Source organism: Anomaloglossus baeobatrachus, chromosome 2 (genome assembly GCF_048569485.1).
Source record: "Anomaloglossus baeobatrachus isolate aAnoBae1 chromosome 2, aAnoBae1.hap1, whole genome shotgun sequence".
NCBI classification, from domain to species: domain Eukaryota; kingdom Metazoa; phylum Chordata; class Amphibia; order Anura; family Aromobatidae; genus Anomaloglossus; species Anomaloglossus baeobatrachus.
In genome coordinates this window covers 489692898-489708655 of record NC_134354.1, presented here as the reverse complement: position 1 = coordinate 489708655, position 15758 = coordinate 489692898, and the positions used below count along the sequence as shown (strand labels likewise).

General features: G+C 45.2%; 1 protein-coding gene across 1 annotated transcript in view; it reads right to left on the bottom strand.

The window, feature by feature from the left end:
• NMS (neuromedin S) overlaps positions 1–15758 on the bottom strand; it is a 187369-nt gene that overhangs the window by 7547 nt on the left and 164064 nt on the right. Inside the window, exons 9-10 of the mRNA XM_075334263.1 lie at positions 7006–7047; positions 5820–5872 (exon numbers count right to left, since the gene is read on the bottom strand). Coding sequence (XP_075190378.1) covers positions 5837–5872; positions 7006–7047 — 78 coding nt within the window. The 3' untranslated portion in view covers positions 5820–5836. The remainder of the gene's footprint in view (positions 1–5819; positions 5873–7005; positions 7048–15758) is intronic.

Genomic DNA, 15758 nt, shown 5'->3' with positions numbered 1-15758 from the left:
CCTGTACCCCTTACTGAGGCGAAGATATTGAAGCATTACCTTTGATCCCAAGGTCCCCAACAACACCTCCAACCATAATACATGGTCCGCTTGCCTCCGCAAACCGGACCACGACAAGCTCCCTGTACTACAATGCCCACCGGAAAATTGCAGCCACACCACTGGCCCGATTGACTCCATATGCAACTATGGGCATCAGGAGACACAACTTTACCAAACACCATGTCCGGGCCTTTCGATCTCAAGGAAAAACCTTGTGACACGCAACCCCCTTTGAGCTCTCATATTACACCCCAAGATAAATTAAAACCTTGGCCACACCATAGTATCCGCTCAAAGCCGACCACCGAGGGGCGTACCACTATTTTCCCGTAACGCACAACTGCACCTTCAAACCAAATACCTTCGTGTCGTGAGACCGGAGCACCACGACTCCCTAAGCAAACCCTTACCCAGATGCCCATACCTACCACCGGGCCAAGCATTCCTTTTTTTTTTTTTTAAATTGTATATGAATATAAAATAGACTCCACCAGCCCACAGATGCCAGGAGTCCACCCATGCAAAACACCCAATAATACCAGATGGCCCTAAGCTATCCGACTTACACTCTATGCACCACAAGTACCCAATCCTCTAGTCCAAACCATAACTCGCATAGTCCCCACCCGTAATCACGGCTGTCGAAGAACTCCATTATTCCGTCCGCAGCCCACCATTGCTGATTAACCGAGTTCACCCACAGCAGCCCAAAGCTGCCCAGAACCTACATTGACACCAATTCAGTCACGCTGGACTCAACATTCCTCCCAGCAACAACCTCCACAATGGGATAACATGCTGACTAGCCACAAATTAACCCCATGTTACCATTGATGCAGTTGCAAACCTACAAACCCATTACAGCAACCAACACTTCACCTTCTCCTACATTTCCGCTCTCCTTTATTCACTTATCCACAGCAACCCTCGCGCCATACCGGGGCCCCGCACCTACACATCACTCACAAAACCCCCCTGAAAACTCCTCGCACACACCGTACCGCGGGACCCCTCGCCCCCTTACCTTACCCACCATAATTCATCCAATAAGAGCCACCATGCATCAGAAGATTAATAATGAAACACCCCAGCAAACTTTCAATAACTGCGCCGTCTCACCCGCTCACATGTGCCGCAATCATCAGCCTCCTTAACCAAGTCTCACAAGACCTAAACTGCGGTAAATGCCGAACCTTGCCATCCCCAACCTGCAACTGTAACCACCGGACCTGACGCCACCTGCACTCTCATGGCCCCGCTGCCATGAGACCACCCCTTCCGTAACTCTGCCCCTGGCCACCAGAACATGAACCCACACCCCCCGGGGACCACGGCACCAACCGACCTATGAACTAACCACATGCTCCAAACCCCCCCAGCTGCTACCCATATCTCCAGACACTACTCCACTACAGCGACTGTCCCCCCACCACTACAAAAAAAGCTGAAACTTAAATTGATTACTGCGCCAGGCTGCCTCCAGAGGACGCCCTCAGATCAGCCGTCACCGTCCTTTTCGCCAGTCGTCCGACGCTGATCCCGGGACAGTCCCTCAAGCTGCAGGCACCGAATGCCCGCCAGGTTCGCCCCCTGACGCCAGGAGCACCGTGTCCACATGCCCTGTTTGGGCTGATTGTCGCCTCCACAATGCTGGGCGCTCCCCTCTTGGGGGAAGCCGCTACTGATGAGAACTGCACCCTTTTCCCAATGCCTGCTCCAGGATAGACAGCAGGCCTCCTGTCTCCTCCTCGTCGCCACCTGCTGCGCCCAGTCCTCCGGTCCCGATGATCCAGCCACACAGGTAAGGTGACCCTGCAGGCGCCTCCTGTCTCCTCCTCGCCGCCGCCTGCTGCGCCCAGTCCTCCGGTCCCGATAATCCAACCACACAGGTGAGGTGACCCTGCAGGCAGCCGTCCTCCGGGTGGGGGGGGGGTGTTGTCCATCCACCGCCACTGGGTGCGCTTCCGGCCAGGAGCGGCCGCATCGCTCAAAAAATCCAGCCTGAGGCCTCACACCGGAAGTAGGCCCCCGGGCTGGACACGCCCCTTTTTCGGCCGTCGCGGCCCTGCAGGAGATTCATCCTGACAGCCAGAGCGGGCGCAGCAAGCTACCGCCGCCCGCCCAGCTGCGGAGGGTCCCCACGGGAGTGGGGGCTCTCACGTTGTCCTCCTCACCCCCACCTTCCCCAAAAGACCCCGGCGAGTCCTGAAACTGCCAGCACTGCAGCAAAGAGGGGGGGGGGGGAGGGGAAGGTGTCGAGGAGACACCCAGGCAGCCTGGGTGTGGGACTGCACTGCCTGGGCGCCCTGCACCGCCATGCTGACCAGATCCAAGGATACCTCAGGACATCATGATGGAGGTTCCCCTGCCCGTCCAAGCTGTCATCCAGGAAGTGCAAGAGGAGGTAATTGACTCCCACCTCCTATTATATACACCATGAAGCTCCCTCCTTTCCTACCACCACACTCCACCCCCTAACCAATCACCTTCTTTTCCTCATTCCTAAACGAACCAATACTGTTTAACCCCATCAACTCCCTACCCTCCGGGCTGTCATGTCGCCCCTACAACCTATGGGTTCCATGGCTTTCTTTTGTGTCTCAGTCTATCGAGCTTCAGTCTGGTGACATCTCGCAATCTATTTATCAATTTTTGGCAAATATTAGGGGCCTCTCAGTCACACCAGTTTGACTTGTTTTGATCATGTGTACTTCTTCATGAACATGAGCTCTTGGATGATGTCCACTAGCCACTATTCTCCCACTTACTGTTTCAGTTCCACAGGTTTCTGCGTGCAGCCTGGCCTTTCTTGGCACTGTTTCTGCTCTATAACAGGCTACACCCTATCTACTGAAGGACTCACCGGTGACCGCTAATCCCCTGAGTGACTGAAGTGAGCAAGCGTGATCAGCAGTGCCGTCACTCAGATGACCCGCGGCCAGCTGGAGTCCTCCACCCGAGACCGCAACTCACCTGTGACGTCATCGCTGATTGCGCAGCTCACTTCAGTCACTCGGGCGACTTGCTGTCACAGTTGGAGGATCCAGCGGTGGCCGCGGGTAACCTGAGTGACGTCATTGCTGATCGCATGGCTCACTTCAGTTGCTGCGTGGAGTTGACAAAGAGTGGTTGTGGTCTGTGGCCACTCCTGTCAGCTTCATGTAGCAGAACTGGATGCGTCGCGGGATCTCGTGTGGATTATGTTGGACCTGGAGGGGTATTTGGGGATTAATAAAGTGGTGAAAGAGGGTGTTTTTTTTGTCTTTTATTCCAAATAAAGGTTTTTTTTGGGTGTATGTGTTTATTTTCTTTAACTTACAGGTTAATCATAGAAGGTATCTCTGGGAGACGCCTGCCATGATTAACCTAGGACTTAGTGGCAGCTATGGGCTGCTATTAACTTCTTATTATCCCGATTGCCACCTCACCAGGGCAATTCGGGATGAGCCGGGTAGAGTCCCGGGACTGTCGCATCTAGTGGATGCAGCAATTCCGGGCGGCTGCTGGCTGATATTGTTAGGCTGGGGGGCTCCCCATAATGTGGAGTTCCCCATCCTGAGAATACCAGCCTTCAGCCGTGTGGCTTTACCCTGACTGGTATCAATATTGGGGGGGGACCGCATGTCGTTTTTTAAAATGATTTATTTATTTATTTTACTGCACGATATAGACCCGCCCACCGGTGGCTGTGATTCGTTGCAGTGAGACAGCTGTCACTCACTGTGGGTGCGTGTCTGATTGCAACTAATCATAGGCGCCGGTGAGCAGGGAAAGCAGGGAATACGAGATGGAATAATGAGCGGCTGGCATTTTGAAATGAGGAAAAGCCGCCGGCGTTTTTGACAGCCATGCAGCGCCGTGCCAGTGATTGGTTAGTATGAGAGAGGGGCCGAGACCGACCGATGGACAGAGAGAGAGACAGACAGACAGAGAGAGACTGACATCGACAGAGAGAGACTGAAAAGACCTGGGTTTTGTTTGTCAAAAAAGCATCTGGAACGCAACAAAAATGCAGTCCCAAGTTCATTTTGGTTGCGTTTTGACCCACATCATTGATTTCAATGAGTGTAGAATGCAGATACAACACACAAAAGAAGTGACATGCTGCTTTTTTTTCCGTAGCGATTTTTGGCATCCATTTAAAAATGCAGCGTGCGCATTGAATTTTTGGACTTCTCATACACTTTGCTGAGGGAAGCAGAATGCATGCAATTTGGCACTGAAATGCTGCAGTTCAAAACGCAGCGTTAACGTGGGAAAAAATGCAACCAGCGCACATAGCCAAACGGTGGGTTTTTTTTCAGCAATGATTGCTTCTTGTGACAGACAAATGCTCTGGAAGCTAACACCTCTAACAAACTCTGCTTTTGCTTTTATAGGCAATTTGGACTTGATAGGTTCTCGGAGCTGGTCAACAACTACAAAATGTTTTTTTCTCCATCCATAAGGCAGGCTAGGACTGGCCCACGGGTGAATTCTCCAATGAGCTTCTTCTATACAAGAGTGCAACCAACCAAATGGGCAGCGTGTGGCATATTTACAGTGAACAACAGCATCACCTCATTAAAGAGGTGGTTCAATACCAAAAATCTCCTTTGTAAATGTCTATCTTTACACCCTAACCACTTTTGTAATTAGCTTTATTATACAGTACAATGACCTACAATTCTCCCTATCTAGCTATTCTTGACATCCAAAGATGTTTTGTTTGAGAGGAGTCTCAATTGGGGTCACAGGATCCAGGGACCACACTCACTTCCCTGCAACGTCTATCGCCCCTCCTGCAACAGGATATCATTAGGGTTACTTATTACAGTTTCTTGCATTGCTACCCTCTAAAGATATCTTGGATCCATGGTGATAGAGGCTGCAAGAGGTGAATGCAGCTCCGGTATTTTGCTTCTGTCTCTGCTACATCTTGAAAATGTGAAACAAGACATTGTCTGGGGGCAGAGATAGCAGCAGTGAAACCAACACTGCCCCAAGCTTCTATCACTGCTCTCAAATGAATAGTCATCAGTGGGCAGTACTTGTGTCACTATCACAGTCCGGGAAAGTGAGTGCAGCCCCAGCCTCCTGTAACATCATGTTTGAGACTATTCTCAAACTAAATGTTACAGGAAGTGAAGTAAAAAAACCAAAACATTAAGGTATTAGTTATGTAAGGAAAAATATAGGCATTTTATAATAAAAATAATTACAAATGTGGTTAGGGTGTAAAGATAGATATTTAGAAACGACATTTTGGATATTGAAACAATGCTTTAATTTAATAAAGTGCAGAGTTTATTATTATTTAGTAGCAGAGGCAAATTTCTGGACAAGGATTAAGTAATATTACATATTGCCGAACAGTAGGCACCCAGAATCAGTGACACTTATGGGCCCTGCACACTCCTCTGAGCTGAGTATCACAGGCCACATTTTCTTCATCAGCTAGTTCATTGAGGATCAAACACTAGAGACTCAAGTTCTTTGATAGCTCGCTATCGCCCCCGGATAGTGGTTGTGATATATCTGCATTAGTGGGTGTCTGCTGAGTGAAGACAGGGTGTAATGCCCCCGCAACAAAAATCAGAGCTAACAGGAACTTATCAACTATACAACTTATTACTTCACTTGTGCAAACAATATAAATGTAGCAATAAAAAAACTAGTTCAATCATTATCAGGGAGTAGATTAACAAACGAGTTCAGTATCAGACTACACGCATGAGGTCTGTTTGCAGCCTGTTACCTTTCTGGTACATGCTCTTCGAAATCCATTTCCAACATACCTTTAAGTATGGAAGTATTATTCCTCTGTGGAAACTTTTCTTCCATTTCTAGGCTGTTCAAATATATAAATGTTGAGAATATAATTAGAAAGTAGAAGACTAAAGTCTAGATTGGTAAAATGTTAAAGACTAAAGCCTGCGTTACACGCTGCAATTAATCGTGCAATCGCATATGCGATCGCACCCGCCCCCATCGTTTGTGCGGCACTGGAAATTTGTTGCCCGTGTCGCACAATGTTGTAACCCCCCGTCACATGTACTTTAACTTCCAAACGACCTCGCTGTGGGCAGCGAACAGCCACTTCCTGAAGGGGGAGGGACGTTTGGCGTCACAGCGACGTCACACAGCGGCCGGCCAATAGAAGCAGAGGGGCCGAGATGAGCGGGACGTAAACATCCCGCCCACCTCCTTCCTTCCGCCATGCCGGCGGCCACAGGTAAGCTGCAGTTCATCGTTCCCGGGGTGTCACACGGAGCAATGTGTGCTGCCTCGGGAACAATGAACAACCGGCGCGCAGAAGGACGTTCGATATTTTGAAAATAAGCGACGTGTCAACGAGCAACGATAAGATGAGTATTTTTGCTCGTTCACACTCGCTCGTAGCTGTCACACGCTACGATATGTCATACGATGCCAGATGTGCATCACTTACGACGTGACCCCGACGACATATCGTATGATATATCGTAGCGTGTAAAGCCCGCTTAAAATAAAAAGTTGTAAAAAATGATGGCTTTTTCAAAAAACTTCAATATAAATACATTCTGGAACATTCCTAATGGGCAAATAACAGAAAAGGGAAAATAAGTCCTGAACATTTGTGAAAGAAATCTGTACCGAAACATCGGAGAATGTGTGACTGTAAAATGTTTTACCAATCTAACAGATATACTTTATGTAATACCTAAGTGAAAGACTATCACTTTAAAGAGCTGTCCTTTATTTTATTTTATTTAAGTCAATTATATTATGTCCATTTTTGAGGTAAAAATGTCATTTGTGTTGATCTATTATATACTGTACCAGAAGACTCCTGGCTGTTTATACAATTGGAAGCAAACCACATGCACAACCTAATGAAGGCTCTCAGCAGTCATCTTCTGAAAGGATTAGCCATGCAGCACTTCAATAAACAAAACATTTGTCATAGTTGAAAGGCATTTAGAAAATATAATAATTATTTACCCTAAAAAGGAAGAAAGGTCTTCCAACGGTACCGGAGCTATCCTGTAAAATAGAACATATAGATCTCACATATGAATACATATATATATATATATAAAGTATATATACAGTATATAAATATATATACAGTACAGACCAAGAGTTCGGACACACCTTCTCAGTCAAAGAGTTTTCTTTATTTTCATGACTCTGAAAATTGTAGATTCACATTGAAGGCATGAAAACTATGAATTAACACATGTGGAATGAAATATTTAACAAAAAAGTGTGAAACAACTGAAAATATGTATTATAGTCTAGGTTCTTCAAAGTAGCCGCCTTTTGGTTTGATTACTGCTTTGCACACTCTTGACATTCTCTTGATGAACTTCAAGAGCTAGTCACTGGAAATGGTTTTCACTTCACAGGTGTGCCCTGTCAGTGGGATTTCTTGCCTTATAAATGGGGTTGGGACCATCAGTTGTGTTGTGCAGAAGTCTGGTGGATACACAGCTGATAGCCCTACTGAATGGACTGTTAGAATTTGTATTATGGCAAGAAAAAAGCAGCTAAGTAAAGAAAAACGAGTGGCCATCATTACTTTAAGAAATGAAGGTCAGTCAGTCTGAAAAATTGGGAAAACTTTGAAAGTGTCCCCAAGTGCACTGGCATAAACCATCAAACGCTAGAAAGAAACTGTCTCACATGAGGACTGCCCCAGGAAAGGAAGACCAAGAGTCACCTCTGCTGCTGAGGATAAGTTTATCCGAGTCACCAGCCTCAGAAATCGCAGGTTAACAGCAACACAGATTAGAGACCAGGTCAATACCACACACAGTTCTAACAGAAGACACATCTCTAGAACAACTGTTAAGAGGACTTTGTGCAGCAGGCCTTCATGTAAAATAGCTGCTAGTAAAACACTGCTAAGGACAGGCAACAAGCAGAAGAGACTTGTTTGGGCTAAAGAACACAAGGAATGGACATTAGACCAGTGGAAATCTGTGCTTTGGTCTGATGAGTCCAAATTTGAGATCTTTGGATCCAACCACCATGTCTTTGTGCGGCGCAGAAAAGATGAACGGATGGACTCTACATGCCTGGTTCCCACCGTGAAGCATGGAGGATGAGGTGTGATGGTGTGAGGGTGCTTTGCTGGTGACACTGTTGGGGATTTATTCAAAATTGAAGGCATACTGAACCAGCATGGCTGCCACAGAATATTGCAGCTGCATGCTATTCCATCCGGTTTGCATTCAGTTGGACCATCATTTATTTTTAAACAGGACAATGACTCCAAACACATCTCCAGGCTGTGTAAGGGCTATTTGATTAAGAAGAAGAGTGATGGGGTGCTACGCCAAATGACCTGGCCTCCACAGTCACCAGACCTGAACCCAATCGAGATGGTTTGGGGTGAGCTGGACCGCAAAGTGAAGGTAAAAGGGCCAACAAGTGCTAAGAATCTCAGGGAACTCCTTCAAGACTGTTGGAAGACCATTTCCGGTGACTACCTCTTGAAGCTCATCAAGAGAATGCCAAGAGTGTGCAAAGCAGTAATGAAAGCAAAAAGTGGCTACTTTGAAGAACCTAGAATATAAGACATACTTTCAGTTGTTTCACAGTTTTTTGTTAAGTATTTCATTCCACATGTGTTAATTCATAGTTTTGATGCCTTCAATGTGAATCTACAATTATCATGAAAATAAAGACAACTCTTTGAATGAAAAGGTGTGTCCAAACTTGTGGTCTGTACTATCTATATATATATATATATATATATATATATATATATATATATATATATACACACACACATTTTTTATTTTACACTCACAAACTTACACGTATGAGCGAAAGGGTAACAATGTTTTTGTTATGCGCGTAGTACCGCACACTTGCAAAATATAGCAGATAGTATAGCGCAATACCTCGACAACTGATCTGACCGTTTCTTGTCCAGACTAGAGGTCCAGGCTATGCAGTTTCTAAAGAACCCAATGCGCAGACTGAAACAACACTAACTGGATAACTAAGGTGACCACTCGGACCTTTGCTTCCCACGAAGCCATGGAGGGTATCACATACCTCCTTGAGAATCCAGTGAAAGGTGCAAAATAAAAAATAAGGAGAACAAAAAGTAACAATCTACCAGAAAAAGCACTTGGCAGAACAGCTGTAAATCCAAGCAAGGTCTACTTCAGAAATATCACCAGCGGGAAATGCAAGCCCAGGAAAGCTTTAAATTGTTACACCTGACAGGTGACAGGTGAGACTGAATTACAGTATGGAAACACCTGTTGGCAGAAAGTCAATGAACACAAACAAACTGTTTAGAACCAGGACAGCAACTGAACCTTACTGAGGCTCAGTGGAGAGGGAAATGGACCACAGCACACAGGACTGCTGGATCAAATCCAAGGCATGACAGTACCCTTGTTTCCACAAGGGGCCACTAGGCCCCCAAAAATACCCATCCTCTGACATCACTGATAAAACTCTTTTTTTTTTTTAGACCATTATCACACAGCTCTACTCCATTATCCAAGGATTATCCTCCGGACTGTAACCCTCCCATGTAACAAGATTCTGCAGCCGACGTCGGACATGTCTCTCATCTAATACTCGCTCCATCTCATATACTCCATCCTCTTTCAAATCCACCTCAATTATCTCCCAAGGATCAGACATCTCTCAAACCTTTTAAGGAGAGAGGAATGGAAGGAATTATTGATCCTCCATGTCACAGGAGTTGGAGTTTAACCATCACAGGATTAAGGATTTTAATTACTTATATAGACCAACACATTTGGGAGCAAATTTCTTAAAAGGTACTTTAAAGAGTAGATTTTTTGAGGCTAAACCTCAAAAAATAAAGTGTAATTTACATGCTTATCTAAAAGTAACAAACCGTTCCCTTGAAAATCTTTCTCAAACAGAGCTGTGGAAAAAAGCGCAAAATAGGGTCTTATCTGGTATACAGATGGGTATAAGGGGTAAGACAGGTACTCACCTGTTAAAGTTGTGACGGGCACAACTCCTTTGTAGGCATAAAGCAAATTAATGCAGAAAGTGGTCAGCCGCAGCCCCGATGGTACAATAAAAGTCACAGGGTAGGTGGAGAAGTCGGGCTAAATGCTGCGCTAGAAACCACAAATCCAGGAGATGTAGTGAATTCTTTCCTTTATTAACACAGGTCTGTGTTAATAAATGAAAGAATTCACTACATCTCCTGGATTTGAGGTTTCTAGCGCAGCATTTAGCCCGACTTCTCCACCTACCCTGTGACGTTTTTTGAAAATCTTTCTGGGAGGGGCAGTTTGGGTTTGGATGATCCAGGACCAGAACAGATTGCGCCGGTGTGGCGGACTGTGCTTGTGGCTGTCTGAAATTGCGTCATAGCGTAGCAACTGGGTCTATGCTGGAGTATAAAGTATGGCCAGTTATAATGTCATGATGACTATGGAATAGTGGGGAACTGGGGCTCCTAAGCTGTCCCTCAAGCTAAGTGACACTATGCTATACCTAATCTCAGAATTACTCCTAATGGTGGAAATGCCTGAGTCTTCTTCCTGGCCCTGATCCTGACCAGTCCTGATCTGACTTCCCTCACCCCTCCCCCAGGGAGGGACAGGACAGGAGTGTGTAGAAACCCATAGAAAAAGACTGACAAGGGAAAGCCAAAACTCTGTCACACAGCCGCACACAGAAAGGTAAAGACACTAAGAGATTCAGGAGAAAAAACAAGTGTAGGAAGGAAGTATAAAACAACAAAGTTAAACTCCACAACCACTCTAAGCAAAAAGCACAAGTTAGTGCAACTTTCACCAAAGAGTCTGTGACACCACACCTCACAGACCAACATAGAATAAACTATAGCTGGTATAGGTAGAAGGATTCCACCAGCCTAAATAGGAAGGGAGAAACTGTGATATGTCTCCTCACTACATGTGATTACAGGAGCAAGCAGAATAGCAGAGATTAAAGGCCCTGTCACACACAGAGATACAGTGCCTACAAGTAGTATTCAACCACCTGCAGATTTAGCAGGTTTGATAAGATGCAAATAAGTTAGAGCCTGCAAACTTCAAACAAGAGCAGGATTTATTAACAGATGCATAAATCTTACAAACCAACAAGTTATGTTGCTCAGTTAATTTTTAATAAATTTTCAACATAAAAGTGTGGGTCAATTATTATTCAACCCCTAGGTTTAATATTTTGTGGAATAACCCTTGTTTGCAATTACAGCTAATAATCGTCTTTTATAAGACCTGATCAGGCCGGCACAGGTCTCTGGAGTTATCTTGGCCCACTCCTCCATGCAGATCTTCTCCAAGTTATCTAGGTTCTTTGGGTGTCTCATGTGGACTTTAATCTTGAGCTCCTTCCACAAGTTTTGAATTGGGTTAAGGTCAGGAGACTGACTAGGCCACTGCAACACCGTGATTTTTTCCCTCTTGAACCAGGCCTTGGTTTTCTTGGCTGTGTGCTTTGGGTCGTTGTCTTGTTGGAAGATGAAACGACGACCCATCTTAAGATCCTTGATGGAGGAGCGGAGCTTCTTGGCCAAAATCTCCAGGTAGGCCGTGCTATCCATCTTCCCATGGATGCGGACCAGATGGCCAGGCCCATTGGCTGAGAAACAGCCCCACAGCATGATGCTGCCACCACCATGCTTGACTGTAGGGATGGTATTCTTGGGGTTGTATGCAGTGCCATCCAGTCTCCAAACGTCACGTGTGTGGTTGGCACCAAAGATCTCGATCTTGGTCTCATCAGACCAGAGAACCTTGAACCAGTCTGTCTCAGAGTCCTCCAAGTGATCATGAGCAAACTGTAGACGAGCCTTGACATGACGCTTTGAAAGTAAAGGTACCTTAAGGGCTCGTCTGGAACGGAGACCATTGCGGTGGAGTATGTTACTTATGGTATTGACTGAAACCAATGTCCCCACTGCCATGAGATCTTCCCGGAGCTCCTTCCTTGTTGTCCTTGGGTTAGCCTTGACTCTTCGGACAAGCCTGGCCTCGGCACGGGAGGAAACTTTCAAAGGCTGTCCAGGCCGTGGAAGGCTAACAGTAGTTCCATAAGCCTTCCACTTCCGGATGATGCTCCCAACAGTGGAGACAGGTAGGCCCAACTCCTTGGAAAGGGTTTTGTACCCCTTGCCAGCCTTGTGACCCTCCACGATCTTGTCTCTGATGGCCTTGGAATGCTCCTTTGTCTTTCCCATGTTGACCATGTATGAGTGCTGTTCACAAGTTTGGGGAGGGTCTTAATTAGTCAGAAAAGGCTGGAAAAAGAGATAATTAATCCAAACATGTGAAGCTCATTGTTCATTGTGCCTGAAATACTTCTTAATACTTTAGGGGAACCAAACAGAATTCTGGTGGTTTGAGGGGTTGAATAATAAATGACCCTCTGAATAAACGCTTATCAATTTAAAAAAAAAATAAAAAAGAAATAACATTCTTTTTTTCTGCAGTGCATTTCACACTTCCAGGCTGATCTACAGTCCAAATGTCACAATGCCAAGTTAATTCCGAATGTGTAAACCTGCTAAATCTGCAGGGGGTTGAATGCTACTTGTAGGCACTGTAAATGTGTGGCAGATCTGTGGTTGCAGTAAAATTATGGACAATCAGTGCTAGGTTTGTGGCTGTGTACAAATGGAACAATATGTCCACGATTTCACTTGAACCACAGATCTGCCAAAGATTTATCTCTGTGTGTGACGCGGCCTGAACTCTTGCTAGCCTACCTATGAATCAGCACACAGCAGGTCGATGCCTCAGTCTGCCTGTGTTGATCCCAAACACCAGAGAAACCATCAGGTGGAGTGTTAGAATCTCCAATCTGAACAGAGCCCAATGTCGCCATGATAGTTGGTGAAGTTTGTGCAAAACTCTAAGTGGGATGAAAGGCCCTGCAGCAGAATAAAAGGGAGGTACCAGTGGCTGTAGAAGTGCGATTATTGAGAGCGAATTCAGCAAGAAGTGTATATTCCACCCATTTCTCCTGATTAGATGAAACAAAACATCTTAAATACTGCTCTATTTCTTAGTTCATCCTTCTGTCTGTTCATTAGTTTCAGGATGCTAACTTGAGAAGAATGAACGTTTAACACCAAATCTGGAGCAAAAACGACACCAAAACTAGCTAAAAAGTGAACCCCTCTTGGAAATAATGTTCTTAAACATTCCATGTAATCTCACGATATGCAAGATAAATTATGTATCTAAACTTTTAGACGTGGGCAATCTTTGGAGAGGAATCAAATGAACCATCTTGGTGAAATGGTCCACCACCCACACTAAAGAATTACCGCCAGAATTATATAGATCAGTGACGAAGTCCATGGACACGTGCATCCAGGGCTGAGACAGGACCTTGTTAGGCAAGAGAAATTCTGCTGGGGACTGATGAGAAGCTTTAGCCCTGACACAAACTCTACATTTACAGACATACTCATCAACATCCTTACAAATGTTCTACCACCAAAAGGCCATAGCTTTCCAAGTGGCAGAAGAACCCAGGTGATCGGTCAACATGGAATCAGGCATCGGACTGGCTACTGGAGGAACTACCAGTATTACCAGGCCTGGCTGCGGTTACCTGCATTGAACTCTGGAGCTTTCACTCACCTGAGCTCCAGAGTGCAGCCTGGACTGAACTCAGGGCTTGCATACTGAACTGTGAGTGCCGACTGATTCCTCGGCGATTGAGGTTCAGTTCATGACAGCTGCGGACAGGCAGGGCTGAACTCGAAAGCTCTCACCTGAGCTCCGGAGTACAGCCCAGCCTGTCTGCAGCTGTGACATGAACTGAACCGCAATCGCCAGGGAATCAGTCAGTGCTTGCGGTTCAGTCCTGCAAACCCTGAGTTTAGTCCAGATTGCACTCTGGAGCTCAGGTGAGAGCTCCGGAGTTCAATGCAGGTAACCGTAGCCAGGCCTGGTATTACTGGCGGTTCCTCCAGTAGCCAGTCCGATTCTGTCTGTGCATAAAGAGGATGGTATAAAATGTTTATTCACAGGCAATTCCTTTGATGCACTTTACTGAGCATCCTGAATGAACTGTCTGAGGTCAATCCCCAGAGCACCCATCACCGCTCTTTCATTAAGAATCTTAATAGGATTTTTGACCCTCAACTCTGAAAAAAAACTATGTGACAAAGCATCAGCCTTAATATTCTTAGATCCGTGGAGATAAGTACCAGAAAAAATAAACTGGGCAAAAAATAGCACCCATCTAGTGTTAATGTCCCAATAAAGTTTTTACAAACATTGTCGACTGTCATGGTGGCTTCAAGATCTGTGGAGACTACAGATTCTAGCACTCTGCCTGTTAATTTCTCTGATATCTGTGATCAGAGTAGTTCATAGGTAGGCTAGCATGAGTTAATCTCTGCTGGTCTGCTTGTTAGTCTCCTTGGAACTCATGCTGTTGAAGAGTTAGTCACATTCGCTCCCCTTCTATATATGCTTGCTGGACACTTCCTTTATTGGTGATATAGCTTCTCTATGCTGGTCTGGTGAGGTGTTGGGATTCAGACTTACTAGTAGTTGTAGTACTTTGTTGCTGTGAGCAGTTGTGGTGTTAACCCTTGTTGTCCTTTGGTTGCTGCCATACTTCTCTTTCTCTTCTCCTTAGTTTTTTACTGTTTGTTAATGTGAGTTTGTAGGGTGTCTGAGTTTTGTTTTCTCACTATCAGTCTTAATCTGTGTTGCCTTCACACTCTTGCCCCTTTCTTACCTGGGGGATGAACAGTTTAGTTCTGTTTAGAATATTAAGGCATGGGACTCCGACATCTCCACCATCAGGGGTAATTCGAAGGTTAGGGATAACCTTGGATCAGCTAGCCTGATTGACATTTTTGGAGCCCCATGTCCTTTGCTATCCTACAGTCACATTGTAACAGTGAAGACATCTGGCGGTGTCAATATACAGAAGGTTTTTATGGTTGGTAAGGAGTCGGACTATCATGTTATGTAAAGCCCCCTCTAATTGGGTAAGGAATTGGCTAAAAGATAGGAAACAAAGAGTAGTCATAAATGGTACATTCTCTAAATGGGCTATAGTCAGCAGTGGGGTGCCGCAGGGATCTGTGCTAGGACCAATTATTTTTAATCTCTTTATTAATGACCTAGTGGATGGGATTCATAGTAAAGTGTCAGTCTTTGCTGATGACACCAAACTATGTAGGATATTAAAAACTGACCTTGATAGTACAATATTACAAAAAGATCTGGATAAGATGTCAGAATGGGCAGATACTTGGCAAATGAGATTTAATGTTGATAAATGTAAAGTAATGCACCTAGGACAGAATAATCCTATAATTGCGCATACATTAAATGAAAGTAAACTCGGGACTACAGAACAGGAGAAGTACTTGGGTATTCTCATTACAAATAAGCTGAGCAGAAGCACTCAATGTCAAGCAGCAGCTGCAAAAGCAAACAAGATTCTAGGGTGTATAAAAAGAGAGATTAGATCCCGTGATCCCAACGTATTGTTACCCCTCTATAAATCACTTGTAAAGCCACATCTGGAATATGGGATCCAGTTTTGGGCTCCACATTTTAAAAAGGACATTCAGAAGTTAGAGTCAGTTCAAAGGCAGCTAACTAGACTACTACAAGGAATGGAAGGCCTCTCATATGATGAGAGGTTGAAAAATTTAGATATGTTTAGCTTAGAAAAAAGACGTCTCAGAGGAGATCTCATTTATATGCATAAATACATGTGTGGTCAATATAAAGGACTGG